At 40.3% G+C, this 22,834-nt stretch overlaps 1 protein-coding gene across 5 annotated transcripts in view; it reads left to right on the top strand.

Annotated features, from left to right (window-relative positions):
- Nucleotides 1-22,834, top strand: part of LOC146567875 (RNA binding protein fox-1 homolog 3-like) — a 597,530-nt gene that overhangs the window by 566,955 nt on the left and 7,741 nt on the right. For 4 of the 5 annotated variants that reach the window (XM_085283549.1, XM_085283552.1, XM_085283553.1 and 1 more), the window contains 2 exons: nt 4,058-4,136; nt 12,601-17,854. In XM_085283549.1, the coding sequence (XP_085139675.1) occupies nt 4,058-4,136; nt 12,601-12,645 (124 nt within the window). In that variant the 3' untranslated portion in view covers nt 12,646-17,854. Of the gene's footprint in view, nt 1-4,057; nt 4,137-12,600; nt 17,855-22,834 lie in introns of those variants that run through there. The other variant, XM_085283551.1, reaches the window with a different exon arrangement.

Genomic DNA, 22,834 nt, shown 5'->3' on the forward strand with positions numbered 1-22,834 from the left:
GTGGAAGAGATATGAAAGCATGAACAGTATCTCAGAAAGGAACTCGAGCATGTGAGGGAAGTCCAACTGAGACTGAACGCCCTGAAGTCCAAATTCCAACTTGAGGAAGTCTGTTATGTTGGCCATGTATTCACAAGCAAGGGCCTCAAGCCTGATCCAGCTAAGACCAAAGCAATTAATGAGATTTTCATACCAGAAAATGTCACAGCCCTCCGGTGCTTCTTGGGGATGATCAACTTTTTAGGAAAGTTCTTTCCCAGAGTGACCTCTCAGCCCCATTTCATGAGCTAACATACAAAGACATTCAGTGGTGCTGGCTAAAGCAGCATCAAGATGCATTCAATGCTTTAACAAAGAGCCAGTCCAGCCACTCTCAGCTACTATGATGTGCAGAAACCCATCACACTTACTGTACGTGTGACGCCTCACAGTACCGGCTTGGAGCTTTATGAAGCGCCTTGAGGCGACTTTTGTTGTGATTTGGCGCTATATAAATAAAATTGAATTGAATTGAATTGTGTGCCTTCAGGTGCTCCGACCGCCTGCTCCTCTTGTACACAGACTGAGATCCATGGATCAAGAAAGAGCTTCTTCCTGTTGTCTTTGCATGTTCCAAATTCAATGATTATATCTGTGGAAAGCAGATCTAAATCAAAACTTATCATCAACCATTAGTCACAATCCCACATATTCTAAATGAAACGATGGTTTCTACAGCCGACCTTTACATGGAGGAAATGGAAACTAAAGCTCTTGGCTTTGTCCAAAGGATAACACGCAGCCACTGGTACAGATATATGGATGCCACCTTAGTCTGAATCAAAACCTTTCACCAAACATGTTAGCTCAGTGGATAGAAACATACAGTTCACCAAGGAAGATACAAAGGATAAAAGTTTGCTGTTTCTGGACTGTGCTGTGCGCACTGAGGATGGAAACCTCAGCATTGAAGTTTACTGGAAACCCACACACAGACCAGTACCTGTTGTTTGACTCCCACCACCATCTGGAACACAGATGTGGGGTGATCAAGGCCCTTGTTGTGGAAATTTTAACACTAACCTGCAACATACCCATCTTGGGGGGGTTTACCTTCAGCCCCATCCTTAAAACCTTCTCCCTCACAGAGAGAATTATGACCTTCAACTTCTGGCTCTTGGCGAAGGCGGTCACACTTTTCTCCTCTCCCTTTCCTTATCTTCCCTGCTTAGCTTCTTGTGTTCTTGTCTAGTCTAGTCTATTTTTTACTTTTCCCTGGAACACTCTCTCACAGTCTGTTCTCTAAAACCTAAAAGAGGAATTATGGATTTGATCAACTGGTCCCTGAATGCAATTGACACCAGCTTCTCAACGAGAAGCCGGGGATCGGGGGAGCCTGACTGTCCTGGAGGGACTTTCCCTGCCGGATACACGATGGACGGGTGGACGAACTGGAGGGTCGTGTGCCTGGCGGGACTGTCAACAACAACAACAACAATCTTTATTTATAGAGCACATTTAAAAGCCTTGGGCATACCAAAGTGCTTTACATAAAACAATAAAAAATGTCGATCAAGGACATTGAAGATATCTACCTGTTCGGAACCATGATAACAGGGTTCTTGCTGATCGGAGCTGGCTTGGCCCTGGCTTATCAAAGATTAAAGAAAGCGGAATCGGCTGTTCCTACCCCCACAAGGCTGCCCGCTGGGATTGAAACGATAGGACGAGGCGTGAGTTCTCAGAATGGGCTCATTGAACGCAGCACGGATAAGATCTTGGAGAAGCTCGAGGCTGCCGTGAACACTCAGAATAAGACCGCTGAGTGAAAATTGGATAACATCGTGGAGAAGCTCGCGGCTCTCCAACGGCAGATTGAGAGACCAGTGTCGAACAACAGCTTTGAAATTCACATGAGTTGTTCGCACTAAAGTAAAAACCATCATCACTTCATGCAGCTACCACTTCAGCGCCAGCTGTGGTCTCAAGGCTGGAGCTGAACAACAACACCCTGATAACGACTGTGCTTAGACTGTTCCTCCCCCATGCAAGGCCACCTGGGTTGGCTGGAAGACTGTTTACTTAGCCCGGCAGGGTGAAGGACACTGTCTCAGCTGAACTGAACACATACACTGATACACACTCATCCCCCTCCCTTTCCAAACGCCTTCTATGCCTGTCCCCTCCCGCGGCAGATGGCGGTCGACTGGACCAGCGCAGACATGCTGCAGGACCGGATGCCTTGTCTACACCGGCTCTCTCTCACCTTTACCCGCCCCTGTTGCTTGTCTTGTGTTTCTGTGGTGTATTGACAGTCATGTGCTTTTTGTGCTGGGGTGTTTTTTCTGTTCTCCCAGTACGAGCTCAGTCTGAGTGGAGTTTTTTTCTCCTCCTCTCACCTCATGTTATGTATTTTCGTTGTTTTTTCCTATCAGCCTACCTTCTCTGACTTGTCTTTCCAATGTGATATTTGTGTAAAGTTTGGTCAGAAGGTTCCTTTGAAAGTGTGCTTGCGCCGTAGCGTGCTGCCTGCTGTAACCCATAATTTTCTTCAGGATTAATAAAGTATTCTGATTCTGATTCTGATTCTGATTGGTTTCTGCTTGGCCGTCACCTAAAGATTTGCATCCCTGATGTAAAAGAAACACCAACCAGGGAGAAATGACAAACTGAACAACATCATCATTCCTTGTGTAACTGCTTTGTCAGAGAAACTCAGGAGAATTTGAGCATCCCAGTGCACCTCAGACTAAGCCACACCCTCAACCAAAACCGCCAAAATCATCTAAGCCACACAGTGTTTGCTGTGCAGTGCATCAAGAAGTGCTCAGAAAAATCAAAGGTCAAAAGTCACTCTTTCAGAGATGAAGGATGCAAGAAGGTTTGAAAGAGGAGTAAAAGATCCATGTCTGCTATGAACGCCCATCTTTGAACAGAAGGGGTGGCCTACAGCACCATCTATCAGCCACGTGTGGTGCAGTGTCAACACAGTCTAAAGATCCCTTCTCAGGCATTTGGCGCCTACAACCAGACCTCAGTTCACATGATTGGGTGGGGCAAGGTTTCACAATGGTTTCAACTGTAACTCTCAGTAATGGTAATATACCCACACCTTCTTTTCATTGGCTCATGTGATGACTTACCTGACTTAACCTTCACCTGGGGTTACATACCTGGTTTTTAGAAATGAAGAAGCCTCTTGGATGAGAGGTGAAAGAAATCCAGTTGGTATGTTCAAGCTCTGTAGATTAGATGACCTTGATGACTGAGAACCCACACAGACATGTTTCTGTAGCCTTTCTTCCCGTTCATGCTGGAGATCAAACAAATCCAATGCTGCCCTCCTGTTTAAAACATCAGTTTTGAGAGAAGCATAATTTTCATTACATGGCCTGCCAGCCTTTAGTGTGATTGATTAGTGAAAATGATTATAGATCTCAGTTAAAATAAGTGGCTCCAAGATATGATAATATATTATTAATTACTCTTTGACAGTTGAAGCTGAGAATGCTAACAATATTTCTGACTGAATTCCCAATCAGAAAAGACTGGTACACAATATAACACCAGTGAGAGTTGGAACTCCAGGTTTCACCTGGCCCGGCGAGTCGATTCAGCACTGCCTTAATGCAGCTAAGTGAAAGCTGCAACCCATTCCTTATTATTGCCGTTGTAAATAGACGGGTATTTATAAGGTCTAGCATTTTTCTTTGAGTACTTTAATCAGCACACATATGCAGTGCTTCAGTCTATGACTGTCGTGCACGCCGTTCTATACTGAGGCTTGTGTCTTTGAGCTCAGATACTTTTCCTGTCACATTTTAACAAACCAAGTGCATCAGAGCAACACTTTGACAGATGAGGGAGAATAACAAGCAAACAAAGCACGTCCCAGGTGGTGGCGGGCATGAGAGATAGGATAGAGTCCCAGCTAATACTGTTAATATCAAACTTTCATTTTTCACCTTCCATCTTTCAAATATGTTTATAGTCTTTGTTTTGCAGCAGTTGCTTAAGCAACTGTACATTTATACTGCATTTTAATAAAAGCTGATTCTTCCTACTTCCTTTTATGTAGTTACGGCAGAGTCTATGCAACCGCAGACCCCTATCACCACACCATTGGTCCTGCAGCCACATACAGTGTGGGCACTATGGTAAGTCTGCTCCCTGTTTCCTCACTGCTGATTACTGCACCATACTAGAATATTACAGTAGACTGATACAACATTCACACACTGTCTTTGAAATACACTGTATGACACCATACATATTATTGGAGATCGTTAAAAATGTGAATATTTATATGAACAAATAAACCAGTACATCAATAGCTCACATGAAGGTTTAAGAGTTTCAGAAGCTCTCCAACAAAAGCTTTTGTTTGTACTGAGTTCTGATTCTCTTGGAGGCTCACATTTCAGAAAACCAGAACCAGCTTTGTTTGTTTTGGAGAAATCAGTTGTTTTATTTGAACGCCACTTTCTTAGGTGAGAAAGTCTCTTTGTCTTTAGTCAGCTTCTCTCAAACTTCAAAGAGGCGGAGAAAACCAGACTTTCTTTGTTTTGTGTCAGTCAGTATGAACTACGCAGCACAGGCTTCAACAAGAGAGGGAAAAGGAGGAGAACACGAAGCTGAATGTGAGCTTCTGTTAGCTGCAGGTGTTTCTGCTGCTGCTCATAGATCAGACACTGAGTGCAGACAAAATCTAATACAGCAAACAAGATAATATATCTAACATAGGAAATATTATATTCTAATGAATCCACTCATTATGTGGTGGTTTCCACATAAAGAGGATCATATTAAACAATGAGATCATTTTGACGAGCAAGTTTTTTTCTATTCTTTTAGAAAATTTTAATTTTTGTGGGCAGGACTGGATTAGTACCTCTGTGTGTGGTTTACCAGAGTCATGACATTTCATTCAAATCCAGCAAATGTTCAATTTAAATAACAGACATGGCACAAGCAGTGAACTGGAAATGTCAGCAGGTCTTTTAGTTAGCTAGACAAATCAAGTGTTTTACCTTTCTTTATTTACCATACTAATAATAATAATAATAATAACGTATGTGTCACAGATTTTATATGTCAGTCTGAAACTGGTGAAGGAGCGAGGATACTCTCTCTCCTCAGATGAAACTGTGTGAAGTCTGACAAACAAGCTCCATCTAGAATAACACAGATCTCAAATACTGTCAGAAAAATAGAAACATGAGCTTCATCTGTGTTTCTGCTTCATTAGCTAAAGCCGAGTTTATCAATGCTGTCATGCAGTAAGCTGTTGTAACCATACTGCTTTCTATCCACAAATATAGAATAAAATGATCTCTTGGACAAATCATGGGTACACCACAGTGACAGCATTGAGATTTGTAGCATTGGCCGACATCAGGTTCAGTTTTCTTTAGTCTTTATTCAGCTTTCTGCAGGTGACTGACCTCCAGCTTGTTAATGATGGTGTGAATCTCTTCATGACATGAATTCTTCACGTTGATATGTTTCTGCTCTTTTTCAAACTTTTGACTGTTTATTTGGGTTGTTTTTGTTTGTTTGTTTGTTTAACTGCATTGTAAGCACATCACATCGATCTTAATGAATGAAAAAACTCACAGATGTGATGAAAGTGGTTTTGAGCAGCATCACCTGTCAGGTTGTTACCGTTTTGTATCTAACACTGAAGACGAGCCTCTGTGTTTGTTTGTTTGTTTGTTTGTTTGTTTGTTTGTTTGTTTGTTTGTTTGTTTGTTTGTTTGTTTGTTTGTTTGTCTACTAGTTGGATGATGTTTTATAAATGGTTGTGAGCACTCTGTGTTTGCATTTCATGTTTGCCTTCATTAGTCATTAACTATAAATATTCTTCAGTGCTCATCTTTTTGAAGGCTACTCTGCACTGCAGAAGGACGATGCTTCTTTGTGACGTTTGTGTCCTGCATCAGCATATTTTAAACCTCTGATTAGGCCAACAGTAGATTTAAACTGATAAGATGGTCAAAAAAAGCAGCTAAATACATTTTTATACAAATGAGCTTTTGATAAAAAATTTTCACTGTTTTATATTATTTTATGTGTGTTGGTATTTCTGGTTTTATTGTGAGGCACTTTGTGATTTTTATCTGTGAAATGTGCTATATAAATAAATGTTCCTTACTTACTCAAAAAGTAACATTGGAATCAATATTTTACAGTAAGGTAACATCAGTTTTGATTTATACATTGTTTCCTGACTCTATAAGACAAATTATGACAAATAATCCAAATAAATGTGTCAAATTTATTAAAAAATAGAAACAAGTGGGTCAAAGATCAACTGGGAAAGTGCTAATAAGGGCACATTTATGACCCATTCACAATATTTGACAGCTGTGTCCTTGCTGTTAAATTACAATAAAATTATAAATGAGTTTAAAGAAATAAATCTCTCACACTGAGCTCCCCCTCTGTGGCGTTATTTTTGTGCCACTATTCTGAGCGCACGTAAAAAAAAAAATTGCAGGTGCAAGTGTTGCATTTTGAGGAGAAATTTATTTTGAGTAAAGAAAAGCTCAATTTGAATGAACAAAATTCATTGCTACGTGCAAGAAATGTATTTCCGTCTTTGCTATTATCCACACACACAAAAAAAAATCTGATTGGCTGTTTTGGTCTCCAATCAGCTCGAAATGACGAAATGCAAAATCGCAGAATGCATTTCGTCCAAAACTCAAACGAGGCAGTGGCGGAGTAACACAGAGTGGCAGAGTTTGAAATATTACTCTTTCTGGGGATATTTGAAGTTGACACAGAAACATTCTCGCATGAAAATATCTTAAAAGTTTATTTTGTGACACAGACAGAGTAATATTTCAAACTCCGCCCCTCTGTGTATATAACGGTGTAGAGAAAGAGTTGAGCGCGCACGGGCAGAAATGTTGAGAGCGCGAGCAACACACTGCGAGCGAGCGCAAATGCAAAAACTGAGCGAGAGGGGCTGCTGTTGTGTGTGTGTGTGTGTGTGTGTGTGTGTGTGTGTGTGTGTGTGTGTGTGTGTGTGTGTGTGTGTGTGTGTGTGTGTGTGTGTGTGGATAATAGCAAACACTGAAACACAGTTTTTGCACGCAGCAATGAATTTTTTTCACTCAAATTCAGCTTTTCTTCACTCAAAATAAATTTCTCCTCAAAATGCAACACTTGCATATGCAAATGTTTTTACGTGCGCTCAGAATAGTGGCACAAAAATAACGCCATACCCCTCTAACTAAATCTACAGTGTTGTCAGTTTGAATGAATAGATCTGATCCAAACTATTGGAGGCTACTGAACAAATGTCCTGCAGTAATAGTTTTTTGTGATATCATAGTTCAGTATTTTTGACATATACGCTGTAAGTACTTTTTCCACAGGAATCCAGGGCCCATTACACAAACCTGCTGCAAATGTTTACAGTTTTTCTCAGTCGCTTTGGTGCTGTTCTCACATCACTATTAACATTTGTACAGCAGTTAGTGTATTTCTCAAAACAATTGGTGCAAACTGCAAAACCTAGTGGATAACCTGCAAAAGCAGGTCACTTGCTCAAAATCGATAATCCATTCCTGAAAAGCAAGTATTCATGTCAATGAAGCTGCCAGTGTCACCAAAATGTGAAGTCGTGACACCATCTTGATGAACAACATGACAAATAGCTTTGTCATGTTGTCATTATGAGTGTTCAGTATTCTCTCAGTGTTTTCCAAGAAAAGGTCAGAACTCGGTGACACTACCTGAAAATGCTCAAGACAGCACTATATACTTTTTGTACTGACATCCCTGTAGTTAGGGAAGTAAGTGAGTACAAGACACTGAATACGCGTGTTTCACATTTTTATTGTGCCAAAGAAAACTCTACAGTCACTTATTTAGAATAAACATGAGAAACATCGTTTTGGTCGAGCTGTGCACAAATGTGAACAATACAACGGTGCACATTGTAACTGAACACACATGAATCACTCTGGCACATCCAGATGTTCCTGTCTGTCTGGCCACATATTTTCATCTACATCACAACAGATATAATTCCTTGCAATGCAGCGAGGAAAGTATCTCCTGGAGTGGCGACTCCACCCTCTGCATTACTCTGCTGTGGTGTCGTCACATGCATCCATGGCTGCTAGCAGGGCCATTTGCACATGTGAATGCTGGTCATAAACCTCCCACCTCCAGGCACAGAAAAACTTCTCTATCTGATTAAGGAGTGGGGAGTAGGGAGGCAGATATTCAACCAGCGTTCTGTCATCTCAAACCACTGTGTGACCATGTGTGAGTGTTGAAAAGTGACATTATTCCAAACAACAACATACTTGTTGAGTTGGCCTCCACCCCACTCATTCTCAGGGACTATGTCCCAGTGAAGAGTGTCTAAAAGAGTCAGGAGATGTTGTGTATTGCATGGAGGGGAATATGGGTGAGGATGCCATTGTCTGAGATGGCTGCACACATTGTAACATTCACTCCGTGGGACATCTGTGGTTGCTCTCTGTCCAGTGTGATTTCTTCCACGCCATCTGCCTTTGGCCAGACTGAACCCGCCTCATCAACGTACGAATGTGTGCAGTGGTTCTCTGGCTTCCAGCTCCACGCTTTAGAGAGAGAAATGTAACAACATTTCCTGTGTAACATAATGCATTTTGTATGTTCTGTGAGTATATACACAGAATTGCTTTTCTACTGCATGAAACTACACAGAGTAAAACAGTTTACAGTGCTGAACATTAGAGTATACATACAAGACGTGTTTTACCCGTACATCTCCTTCAGTCTTTCACTGTTGGGTTCAAATGCACTTTGTACAATTGTTTCGTGCACATTTCTTTTCTCTTGAGCACTCTGTGAATTGTTGTAATTGACACAGATCCAATATTGCCAAACACATCGTTATCCTCTATGACAGCGCTTTGAATTTCTTTCAACTGTCTTGCATTGTTTGCAGTCATCGTTACACAAATGGCTTCCTCTTGCTGCAGGGTAAAAAGGGCCCTCTTCCACCTCTGCGAGGTTGTCTTTCAGTCCTTCGTGGTGCAGATTACAGCAAAATTACAGTAATATACACTAAACATGAGATATTATGTCCAGTACTATACATACCTGTTCTCCCTACGAAATGTTTGAACGATTGAGTTCACAGTGGTTCTTCCAACATTTGGTCGCACCCTCCGACCAGCCTCATCCATTGTGAGGCCGTGATTGACAACATGGACAACAAGTGTTGCCCTACTTTCATTAGGGATCTGCGTATGTGTTTGGCGTCTTCTCCCTCTTCCCCGGGTCAGCATCGTGGAAGAGGGGTGAGGATGCAGGGGGGACAAACTCCCTGCATCCTCACCCCTCTTCCACGATGCTGACCTTCCATTTCTGTGTCACAGAATTGTAGAAATGGTACACACCATGTCCTGCTCGGTTCATATATGCTTGCCAATTGAGGGTTCATGGGATTGATCCATGAGTAACTGTGAACAAGTGGCCTGTCATTGGTTACAACTAATACTTCCCACATCCCCTCGTCAGTGAAAGCTGAAGTTCACCTGAGAGAAATTGGTGAATTTCAGGGACTTTCCAGGAGAAAATAATAACAAAAGGTATCAAATTTGAAAATTAATTCAACAATTTTGTAAGTAAGAGACTCAAGCAATGAAATGAAGACTATTAGTTTTATTGGGAACGACTATTCAGCATCCAAGAGTAGAGTTCATTTGTTGTCGACAGCAGAGAACTGTATGAAAGCAACTGATACATGTCCAAGAGCATTTGCAGTTTGTTCAGAGGAAGGAGACACTATGATGTGCACAAATGACTAAATGTTGTGGAGGTTGCACTAAAGGTTTTGAGAATTTTCATTCTGAGCTGAGAAAAGCACCAAAGCGACTGAGAAAACCTGTAATGTTTCATGGACTGTCTCAGCGTTTGCTTGGCACTTTGATATTTTTGAGTTTACACAGCAAATCATGTTACAAACAGCAATAAATATATGAAGTATGACCATACAGTAATCATGCCGTAACCCCAGCCGGTCACAGCAGAACAGGAAGAAATCTCTGACCCCTCTAAACCTGCTTCCTGTTACAGTTTTTCTCAGTCGCTTTGGTGCGTTTCTCAGATCAGAATTGAAATTCTCATAACTATTAGTTCAACCTCCACAACACTCAGTCATTTGTGCACATCATAGTAGCAATTTCTCCTCTCTCTGAACAAACTGCAAATGATTTTGGACATGAATCAGTTGCTTCCATACATTTCCCTGCTGCTTTCTGACATTTCCATTTGCTTATGTCATGTCAGTCAAAAGTAATCATACCTATGGATGCTGAATAGTCGTTCCCAATAAAACTAATAGTCATACATCCATTGCTTGAGTCATCACACACAAAATTGTTGAACTAGTTATCACATGCCAAATATTGGCCATCTGTCAAGCAAATCCTATACCTTTCTGTATCATTGTTCCTGGAAATGTCTCCGAAATTGAACAATTGATCTGGGGTGAATTACAGCTGTCACTCATGAGGAGGCGTGTGAAAGTTTAGTTGTAACCAATGACAAACAACTTGTTCACTGTCAATTATGGATGAATCCTGTGAATCCCCAATTGGCAAGCATATATAAACTGCGCAGGGGCTAGTGTGTACCATTTCTACACTTCTGTTACACAAAATGGAAGGTCAGCACCGTGGAAGAGGGGTGAGGATGTGGGGAGGAAGGGGAAGGGGAAGAGGGAGAAGAGGCAGATATAGGCGGATTCCTAATGAAATAAGGGCTACAATTGTGGACCATGTTGTCAATCACGGCCTCACCATGGAGGAGGCTGGTCGAAGGGTGCAACCCAATATTGGAAGAACTACTGTCAGTTCAATCATTCAAACATTCCGTAGGGAAAACAGGTATGCAAACAGTAATACACTGTACTGTACTGTGCCATCTCAGACACATCACATGTTATTGTACTGTATTTGCAATTTCACAAAAAGTTCACTCTGCACCACATAGGAATGTAAGACAACCTCGCGGAGGCGGAAGAGGGCCCCTTTTTACCCCACAGCAAGAAGAAGCCATTTGTGCACTGGTCATTGCAAACAATGCAATAAAGCTGAGAGACATACAAAGCGCTGTCATAGAGAATTACACGGTATTTGGCAATATTGAATCTGTTCCAATTTCAACAATTGACAGAGTACTCAAGACAAATGAAATCCACATGAGCAAATGGCCCTGCTAGCAGCCATGGATGCAGCATGTGACGACATCACAGCAGGGTTCTGCAGAGGATGGATTCGCCACTCCAGGAGATACTTTCCTCGCTGCATTGCGAGGGATAACATCTGTTGTGATGTAGATGAAAATATGTGGCCAGACAGACAGGAACGTCTGGATGTGCCAGAATGATTTACTGTACTGTTACATGTGCTGTTTATTGTTCACATTAGTGCACAGCTCTACCAAATGGGTGATTTTATGTTTACATGTATTCTACAGTGAACAAGTGACTGTAGCATATTTTTCTTTTGCACAATTCTGTAGGATTACAAACACTTCTACACAATGGAAATGTGAAACGTACGTATTCAGTGTCTCAGTTACTCCCAAGACTCCCATAACATCTACAGTGACTTTACTGCACATTTCAGATGGCTGTACAGGTAGGCCATAGTGCTGTCGTCAGCATTTTCAGGTGTCACCAATTGTTTTTGCAATGGGAAACACTGAAATTATAAACTGTCACAGTGGAAACATGACAATGCCATTTGACTATCTTGTTCATAAAGATGGTGTCAAGACTTTTCATTTTGATGGCACTGACAGTTTCATTGACATGGATACTTGCTTTTGAGGTGTGGATAATCAATTCTGTGCATGTGACGTGCTTTTGCAGGCTATCCACTAGGTTTTGCAGTTTGCACTAATTGTTTTGGGAAATGCACTAACTGCTGTGCAAATGTTAATGGTGTTCTGAGAAACGCACCAAAGCGACTGAGAAAAACTGTAAAAGGGAGTTTTTTCTTCCCACTGTTGCCAAAGCAGTTGCTCATAGAGGATTGTTGGAGTTTTCTCTGTTTTCTTTGTATTATTGTAGGGTTTTTACCTTACATTATACCATAACTTTAGGAAACTGCTGTTGTGATTCAGAGCTATGAAAATAAAATTGAATCGAATGTGTAATCTGTGTATCTGTCAGCTTAATGCAGAAAATTATCAATTATCACAATCCAAACAATAAATATAATTTTTCACATAATATACCTTTTAAAGTTACAGTGTATATAAATGTTTTTCACAAATTTACTATGGACAAAACAGGGAAACAAGACAAATGGACAGACAGATGATAGATAGATAGATAGATAGATAGATAGATAGATAGACAGACAGACAGACAGACAGACAGACAGACAGACAGACAGACAGACAGACAGACAGACAGATAGATAGATAGATAGATAGATAGATAGATAGATAGATAGATAGATAGATAGATAGATAGATAGATAGATAGATAGATAGATAGATAGATAGATAGATAGATAGATAGATAGATAGATAGATAGATAGATAGATAATGATTCTTTACTGAATACTGATTGGAGCTTTTCATCTTTGATGTTGCAGGCTAGCCTTTACAGAGGAGGGTGCAGTCGCTTCACTCCCTACTAGAAAAGAGGGAGACAGGCCCCCCTTTCCTTTGCCGCAGACATAAAAAGCAAAAACTCAAATCAGCTAAAAACAGCTTTCACCCCCTTCGTGAAAAACTCACAGCAAGATGCTTCCAGGTGGCAGATGTAACTCTGACATGCAAGAATTCTCTTAAAACTGCTTCCCTGTTTACGGACTGTAAACATTTACTGATGTCATTTATTGATGTACTGTACTTATTGTTGTAAATAACAATGTGTTGATTTGAATGTTTGGATTGAAAAAGTTGAACAAAGACAGTTTTAGCCGATGTGGACCGAGCCGACCAAAAACTAGACTTTAATGAAATTCAAAGAAACTTTTGTTTTGCCCTGTGACTCGGCTCCTTTGAAGTGGCCTTTGGTGCCAGTTTAAATCTGTTTACCTAGACTCCTATATACTCCTATATCCATATGTTCATTGCTGTGCAAAAGTCTTGAGCCATCCCTCTTTTCTTTCTGTTGTGCTTCCAAGGAGCCAGCCTTTTTTTTTTTTGGTTTTTAAAGTGGTCCTGAGCTAATTCTCCAGGCGTTCTCAAGACCTTTCAAAGTTTTTCTTTGAGCTGCTTTTTCACATATTTTCAGTCCAGTTCTTGTACCTTGACCATTTTCAGAGAAATTGTTTGTTTAAAGTCTCAGTACTCAGGGTTAGGGTTAGGCTGCTGAGTGATTGTGTGTTTTTGCTGTCAGTGACTGATTGTAAACAGAAGTTGAGCCTGCAGACTCCACCTGTAGGTAACCACTGTTGGACATGAGGCACGTATAAAGGTTACTGGATGGGAAGCGTCTTGTCTCACTGCAGCTCAGACTGACTGTAATCTTTCTCAAACAGACTGGCAAAGATAAATTCAGAGGAAAACTCTTGTAAATTCAGACAGATGCACATGTTGTAACTAGCCTCAGCCAGTCTGCTTTAGTGGGCTCAAATACTGAAACAAGCAACGTTTTTTGGCAAACAGTTTACTGTAAATTGCATTAAATGTAACCCAGGAAAGCTTGTCTCCTTTTGCACCCGCTGTGTGTGTGTGATAATATTTATGTATTTAGAGTGAGGGGGGTGGCTTCGGGTGGGTGGCTGAAGGCTGTGACCACAGTGCCCAAACTTTGGCTCTGTCTATTTATTTAGAGCATTTAGTGCCAAGCCTGACTTACACTGCATACTCAGTGCAGAGCTGAACTGGACTAAACAGAGGATCTTAATAGAAAGGCGTAAGATTAAATGTAATATTTAATGTCTAAATGTATAATATGTTAGGATTAGTTAAATTAATATGTGCAGTATTCACAGTCTCGTGCTTTTATCTTCAGACACTCTCAGTCAAATACAAAGATACAAACAGTTTAATATGCCAGAATTAAATTTCCCATCCATTTAGCACTATGTGACCAGCTGGGCCACTTAACTTTAATATTTACTGTGAAAAATGCTGACAGTTTCAAGAAAGACAGAAAAAATATGACACTACAGTAGATTCCTAAGGAACAGCAGCACAACGATGCAAGTGGCAACAGATTTTCAATGTATTACAGTAAATTGCTGCAGTATCACAATGTTTGCTTGAACCAGTTCAACTGAAAACTGATAGCAAACTGATATCATCTTATTGTCACTGCTTTCCTGTTCATGGCCATCTCGATGCACTCAGACCTGGTCCCTGCCATTAAACCAACCATGTCAAAGGTTGGGATTTTGTTAGTTGATTACTCACTTTTACAATAATTTTGGTCACACAGCAGTCTCCAACCACCGTTCATTTAAGTCACTCAAACATAACACAGTTTGACAGGCGCAAAACTGTATTTTTGTGCCAACCAGGTGATTTCCAAGAGCTATTAGCTGAAATCTTAGCATATGTTGACATGGTGTGTCGAAATATTTGAGGAAACTGGACAAATAGAGGACAAAAAAAGCCATGGCAGACCTAAAAAAAATGTTATAATAGATGAACAGTGTCATGTCCTTCAGAAATAGCAACGCAAAAGCAAAGGCTTGACACAGGACCTGAGAAATGATCAGCTGATCCATGTACTATTCTCTGAAGGCTCGTCAGAATTAGGGTGGGTGCTTTTCAGTGGCAGCCATTTTTAAGAAAGGAACCAGCGAGAAAAGGCTGAGATATACCAAATTATACAGGAACTAGACTGAAAATCAGCAGCAGCAGGAATGATTAACCCAGACAACCTCAACAATGTTTCAGCAGTCTGGGACAATCTTGACAGAGAATGGAACAAAAGGCAGCAAACACCTACTGAAGAGCTTTGAATGTCCTGTAAGAGGCCTGGAGAACTTAAAGAAGTTACAATGTTACTGTGTGTATGTTGAATGTAACAACAACATTTTCCCAGGACTCCTGTGAAAAACCAAATACACCCCATGATTCAACAGCCTGTAGAATCTCCTTTAGCAGCAAGAGCTGGTTATTTTGTTTCTGTATGTCTTTACAAGTAAATCACTTTGTTGTGGAGGAATTTTGACCCACTGTTCTTCATGATGTTGCTTCAGTTCATTGAGGGTTTGTGGGCATTCATTAACGGACAGCTCTCTTAAAGTCCAGCAATAGTATTTTAAGTTCTGTCGAGGTCTGGGGATTGCAACAGTTTTTTTTTTCATTTCATTAACTCTTTGCAACTGTTGCACAACCCACTTTAAGTATTAGCTGTTGCAGAGATGCCTTAGCTTTGACCCTAGAATGCTGATACACTTCATCACTTTGTTTCAGAAGTCTTGTAGTTTGTTCAGATGAAACTCTGCACACCCAAACCACACTGTTGTTTTTAGAGAGAAGAGACTTTCTTCTGCTAACTAGGACAAACAACCAATACAGGGAGTGCAGAATTATTAGGCAAATGAGTATTTTGTCCACATCATCCTCTTCATGCATGTTGTCTTACTCCAAGCTGTATAGGCTCGAAAGCCTACTACCAATTAAGCATATTAGGTGATGTGCATCTCTGTAATGAGAAGGGGTGTGGTCTAATGACATCAACACCCTATATCAGGTGTGCATAATTATTAGGCAACGTCCTTTCCTTCGGCAAAATGGGTCAAAAGAAGGACTTGACAGGCTCAGAAAAGTCAAAAATAGTGAGATATCTTGCAGAGGGATGCAGCAGTCTCAAAATTGCAAAGCTTCTGAAGCGTGATCATCGAACAATCAAGCGTTTCATTCAAAATAGTCAACAGGGTCGCAAGAAGCGTGTGGAAAAACCAAGGAGCAAAATAACTGCCCATGAACTGAGAAAAGTCAAGCGTGCAGCTGCCAAGATGCCACTTGCCACCAGTTTGGCCATATTTCAGAGCTGCAACATCACTGGAGTGCCCAAAAGCACAAGGTGTGCAATACTCAGAGACATGGCCAAGGTAAGAAAGGCTGAAAGACGACCACCACTGAACAAGACACACAAGCTGAAACGTCAAGACTGGGCCAAGAAATATCTCAAGACTGGTTTTTCTAAGGTTTTATGGACTGATGAAATGAGAGTGAGTCTTGATGGGCCAGATGGATGGGCCCGTGGCTGGATTGGTAAAGGGCAGAGAGCTCCAGTCCCACTCAGACGCCAGCAAGGTGGAGGTGGAGTACTGGTTTGGGCTGGTATCATCAAAGATGAGCTTGTGGGGCCTTTTCGGGTTGAGGATGGAGTCAAGCTCAACTCCCAGTCCTACTGCCAGTTTCTGGAAGACACCTTCTTCAAGCAGTGGTACAGGAAGAAGTCTGCATCCTTCAAGAAAAACATGATGTTCATGCAGGACAATGCTCCATCACACGCGTCCAAGTACTCCACAGCGTGGCTGCAAGAAAGGGTATAAAAGAAGAAAAACTAATGACATGGCCTCCTTGTTCACCTGATCTGAACCCCATTGAGAACCTGTGGTCCATCATCAAATGTGAGATTTACAAGGAGGGAAAACAGTACACCTCTCTGAACAGTGTCTGGGAGGCTGTGGTTGCTGCTGCACGCAATGTTGATGGTGAACAGATCAAAACACTGACAGAATCCATGGATGGCAGGCTTTTGAGTGTCCTTGCAAAGAAAGGTGGCTATATTGGTCGCTGATTTGTTTTTGTTTTTGAATGTCAGAAATGTATATTTGTGAATGTGGAGATGTTATATTGGTGTCACTGGTAAAAATAAATAATTGAAATGGGTATATATTTGTTTTTTGTTAAGTTGCCTAATAATTATGCACAGTAATAGTCACCTGCACACACAGATATCCCCCTAAAATAGCTAAAACTAAAAACAAACTAAAAACTACTTCCAAAAACATTCAGCTTTGATATTAATGAGTTTTTCGGGTTCATTGGGAACATGGTTGTTGTTCAATAATAAAATTATTCCTCAAAAATACAACTTGCCTAATAATTCTGCACTCCCTGTACTTGGTCTTTTTCTAATCTTGAACTTTACAGGCCTCAGTTACCACGTTACATGTTAGAGTTTGAGAAGTGGGTTTTATGCAGTTTCTCTCAGCACTCTGAACTTGGGGTGAATTTGCTGGGACACCCACTGCCTGAAAGACTGTGGCATTACGTTAACACACCTGAAAGCTCCAAACCAGCAAACTGCTAAAACTTTTATATATGTTCACATTTGCTGAGGTCTTGTCTAGTTCCCGTCCATGAACAGGAGTTTAGTTTCATATTGACTTAGATGGACTCAAACCTGACCCTCGCTTGTCCCTGCCCCTCAAGGAGCTGAAACTGCATCAGAAATGCTAAAAGAAAGTGTTGCATTATGAAACCTGAAAGGTGAGTGGAAGAGTGGGATATTTTTTTATCTAAACTCAGCATGAATTGATTTTCTAACACAGTATGGAGGAAGAGCTGTGTCAACCATTGCAAAATGAGAACCGTTCAGTGTACTGATCATTGCCACGGTGCCCAGGAGGTCGGAGGTATCCCATTGCTGCTGAATGTCTCTAATAGACAAGTGTATAACAAAAAGCTTATATACCAATACTTCATGTTTCATGACTCCTCGTGTTCTGTGGAGGCAATAATTACACGTATGCACATGTAGGAACAACAGAGGATGTTTCTCACAATGGTGTTATGAAACTGTGGTTTTCTTTCTGCCCCCTGCTTTAATATGTATATGGTCATGATTTATGATGTTCACCATAATGATGATAAACGAATACATCAATATTACTACTAATGACAATAAACAAACAATTAAATAATAATAAAACATTTAAAAGTGCAGCTGATCATGGCACAGTCTAGTCTTCGTATCTTGTTGCTTCTCACTCTTAAAGGACACATTTTAGTTACCTGATATTTCAGTACTCTCAGTCAAATAACAAAAAGATAGTTCCATCCACACGGTTTGGTCAAACTATTTAACACCTGCACGAATATCTGTTGAATAATAATGCTGAGAGATTGCTACAGAGATGGATGTGTGATGGCTTTAGAAACATCTTTGAGAGCTGAATAAGCACCGAGCTTTTCACCACCACCAACAGTACTGTAAGTCTCACGACCCCTAAGACACACTGAGAGAGGACGGGAACTGAATATATCTGCTCAAGTAGTTTAATAATCGCTAATGTAAATTTGTACTTTGTTTAGGTTTTCCATTTTTGCTGCTTTCTGCTTCTACTCTGCAATATTTCAGATGCAGTTATTGTACTTACTTTAGTTACTTAACTTTTAAGCTACTTATTAATAGTATAATAATGTTTTTGATGTTTGAGTTAAGAAGTCTAAATACATTTTCCCTAAATCCAAAACAATAGGCAGCTCCTTTATGCCACAACGTGAGCAAACGTGCAAACTCTTCTGATAACACAGGGATGTTACTGTGGCTTATAAATCATCTGCTCATTTTTATTTGTTCTCTAAATCCTGTCACACATGTTGCTAATGTAGTCTAGCTCACTAGATCATTAGCTCATTGTAACCTTCTGAGACATTAGCCCTGTGGCATGTGTGTTAGTGCCAGCCAAGGCGCTGACGTGCTTTTTTATTTTAGCTAAAAATCTCTGTTCGTATTCGGGTCAAACCAGCACAGCTCCAGATCCAAGTGACAGCAGGTCAGACATGCGTTACCTATCATTGGCCAGCAGCAGGCTTTGTGCACTTTGAATATGGCTATAAACTGATATGGATCCGTTTATTGTGGGTTCTGTTATCGACATCATTTATTCTCCAGTCTTGGACCTGAGGTGATGCTCACAGTAAAGGCTTGTATGAGTTCACTGTATGAACTTTAATGTAAAGTAACTCTCGTAGCAGTTTGTATAGAGTGATTTTATAGAGTTTTAGTTGATGCAATTTTATTTGCTTGATTGATTTGGTGGACTGCGACTGAAACAAGGCAGTGCGTGTTTCTGCTGTTTATCTGCTTTACTACAAATTGTTTTTAACATACTTTAGACAGTTGTGGCCCAGATGTTTGAGCCTCTGCCCAAGAATCGATAAATAAAGCGTCCACCATATCCCACCTATAGGTCATGCTAAATTTAAATTCTTTAATTCTGTTTTAGAAATTTAAGCAAACAATGATTAACAACATAAATAATAAACGAATAAAATGCTATTATTTAAATTATAATAAGTCCATTCCACGAGCAGTCTGTGTGTGTAAGATGTTGGAAGCTCAGTTATTTAATTCCTGGCTCGGTCCATGTCGACGTGTCACTGGGCATGACTCCCTCCACTGTGTCCACTTAGCATGTATTGGATCAAAAGCATATAAATTATTTCAGTAATGGTTAAAAAAACATAGGTGCTAGCACCTTTAATGTAAAGCATTATTTAGAGGCCCTGTGCTATAACATCAGCACTGTAATAAATACAGTGCTGAATTATGTTCATACTGTTTTTCACTACAGTCTTTTCGAGTCTCACTGATATATTTTTATATCCAAACGTCCCCATTTTAACATGTTCCTGGTAGGAGAGGTATGATGCTTTTTTTCTTCCTCATTTTAGTCAATGCCTGTCTTCTTTTCACTGGGTTTTTAAACCATTTACATTTAAAGGCACTATTCTCAAGCTGCACTGCAACTCCATCACCATCTCCTCTGTACAATCTCTGAGGCATTGTTATGGTCAAAGAGCACAGTCTTCTCTCTGTAGTATATTCCACAGTGGCCTTGGTGGTGCCCCATTTGTAGGTTTCCGGGTTAGCGACTTTGCGTCCTTTGTATTTGAAGGTCAAAGTCACCTGGCCTGCTGAGTTCAGATCCAAATTGGTCTTGTACGAACTTTAGAGTTGAGTCGCCTTCCTTCCCCTCTGGCAAAGATGCAGAGATTATTTCTTCTTGACTCCAAATAATTAACCTTTCTGTAAGCTCTATTGACATTGGAGTTAATGAGAGCAGTTTGCCTCTATTGCCCAGTTTTCAAGCTTCTCCAGCCACACCTCCACTTCACTTATCGTCCCACTGTACAGCTGCTGTTTGGCAGAAAGTCTGGCAAACTTCTGGTTAATTTCTTGTTTAAAATCATCCAGGTTTTTCTTTACATCACTTCTCAGACTCTTCAAATGAGCAGAGAGCTGCTTTGTTCTTAATTTTCAACTCTCCTGTCTCTTGGTTAATGTTTGTTAGGCCAACGTGCCTCTCATTTTAATTCACCTCATATATATGTAGTGCTAAATCACAGATGCCTCATGGTGCTTTATATTGTAAGGTAAGGTAAAGATTTGAATGACACGGTTAGCACCCAGTTAGCTCCTAGCATTTCTCGACAGCTCTGCCTCTTTTTCGACTGCCCGGGACATTTAAAGAATGGATTCATTCTGTTCTCCCCAACAGAGAGCGTCCCCCGATTGAACAACAGCGAAAATAAGAAGAATGGCGCCGAATTACAGAGTTAATAATACAGACTTAGTAATATGTCACATAAAGATTCATCAGCCAGATGAAGTGTTTACTGACAACTGACAGCGGACATCATCATCATTATTCCAACAATCCTCTCCGCACGGACGAGCATAAACACACTCGACTATCAATAACTCAAATTTAACACATACACACACGATTTGTAATGACAATACTTCAGTTTACAATAGGGTTCATTCGCTCAGTCAGCAGGAGGCAGTATCCTCGTACACTGGGGAGTAAACTGCCATTAAATGAAACAGAAGAAGAAGAAAACATTGCACATGCGCGGTACGGATCGGGGAGTCCTGATCTGTAACTATCTTTTTTTTTGTGTGTGTGTGTACATTATATTAAAATGTTTCATTACTGCAAACATTGTAAGAGATGCTTATTATTGTTAACATCTTAACAGATACTCTGACTCGTAACTATCATCAAATGCTTCGATTGGAAGTAGTGGCCTTTCACACATGTGTGGTACTGATCAGGTTTCCGGTACAGATCGGGTAGTGACAGTGAGAAAGGTGTCTGAAGAAGAAACACCCAGTGCATCATGGGAATCCCCCGGTAGCCTACACCTATTGCAGCATAACTAATGGAGGATTCAGGGTCCCCTGGTCCAGCCCTAACTATATGCTTTAGCAAAAAGGAAAGTTTGAAGCCTAATCTTAAAGTAGAGATAGTGTCTATTTTTAAATACTCCAGGAACCAAGTCCTCAAGTGAGGTGATCTTGTTTGTACTGTTCCTTAGTCACCATCATCTTCTCTTTTGTGGTCCACCCAAGTGTTTTCTAAATTTACCCTGCAGCATGTATTTATCATGATCAGCTTTCACTGTTCTGGCTTAAGGTATGCAAGTTTTGAGGTACTTGTACGCTTGGCTGTCAGAAGCTCTTAAACCCAGCAGCTTATCTACCCGTGATGCACACCTAAAAACAACAAAAGTTGTCCAAAGTTTTGTATAGCCAAAAGAATTTAATCACATAAAATAATTAAACCAATTTGTCAGATTATTTAGAAATTGCTTTCTAAATGATCACATTTCACTGAAAAACTTGCCTGTATAACAGAAAGTAGTAGAGATCTGCAGAAATATCTCTACTACTCCATGTATAAAAATGTGCTTTCAGTGGTGATGGGACATCTCCTTCTTATAACCACCATGTAAATAATAAATAATACAACACATGTGTTTAACTATCTGTGCTCTTCCAGTCACACACACGAATGTTTGCTTTGATCGTCGAAAGAAATGTAGAAAGAAATGTAACAGAGTATTATTACCAACTCTGTGTGTGTGTGTGTTCCTCTTCAGGAATCCAAAAGAGGCTGGAAATGATTAGGAGTGATGTGTGTTTTAAACCTGTGACATCAGTCCTCTTCACAGCTGTTCGGTGTCCTGTTTACAGATGCCCAACGCTTAAGCCAGGAATTTTAAAAAAGCAAAAGATTTATTTACAAATTAATATTGACTGTAAAGAAAATCATCATCATCATCATTGTGCATTTCATCATTTGAATTTGGTGACAGAGGCGGACAGTTTGCTTTGTTATTGTGTTCAAATGTATCTGTGATCATCGTATCAAAGCAGATCTAATGACTTTTGAAAATATAACAAAAGATCAAATAAATCCAGCGGTTTCCTTTTTCATATTGCTGCTTTTCTTAGTGTTAAAACTTTACAGAAATGAACTCAATGTGTTTCTATGTGTATGTGCTGTGCTTGGTTAAACTGCAGCATGTTTGAATGGACTTCTGCCCACAGTGCAAAGACTTAGTGGAGTTAGTCTAAGTCGTCCTTTGGCTCTGTGTTTTCACCCTACAACAGCCTGGAGATTTATCCGGGCTCCAGCCCGTCTCTGGATGGATGGATTGATGCATTTCACGAATTCTTTTTTTATTATGATGTTCGGGAAGATTTAATAGGGTCATAAAAGTCACAAAGCAAACACAAAACTTTGTGAAGACACATGACTTAACGTTATGTTGACATCTGTTGTCTTGACAATTTGACTAAACTTACATGGACTCAAGTTATTGACACGTTTTGATTTATTTTTGTTACCCATTCAGTCAGTTCACACTTCAGCTGACACATTTACAACACATGTACAACACATATCTCTCTACAACACAAACACCGGAGGCTGTGACTGTGGCAGCAACACAACACATTTAAAGGCCTCGTTTGTTTGGATAAAGCCACAGAGGGAGACGTCTGTTTGACTGTCACTGATGTTTATGTCACTTTGTCAGGTTTTAAATTGTGCTGATCTTGTGTTGTAATGTCACAAGTTATTGTCAGTAGATTTTCAGACATAAATGTTTTGG

This window comes from Mchenga conophoros, linkage group LG8 (assembly GCF_057382185.1).
Source record: "Mchenga conophoros isolate Kocher_MC1m ecotype Shallow Benthic linkage group LG8, M_conophoros_male_GT1.1, whole genome shotgun sequence".
Taxonomy (NCBI): domain Eukaryota; kingdom Metazoa; phylum Chordata; class Actinopteri; order Cichliformes; family Cichlidae; genus Mchenga; species Mchenga conophoros.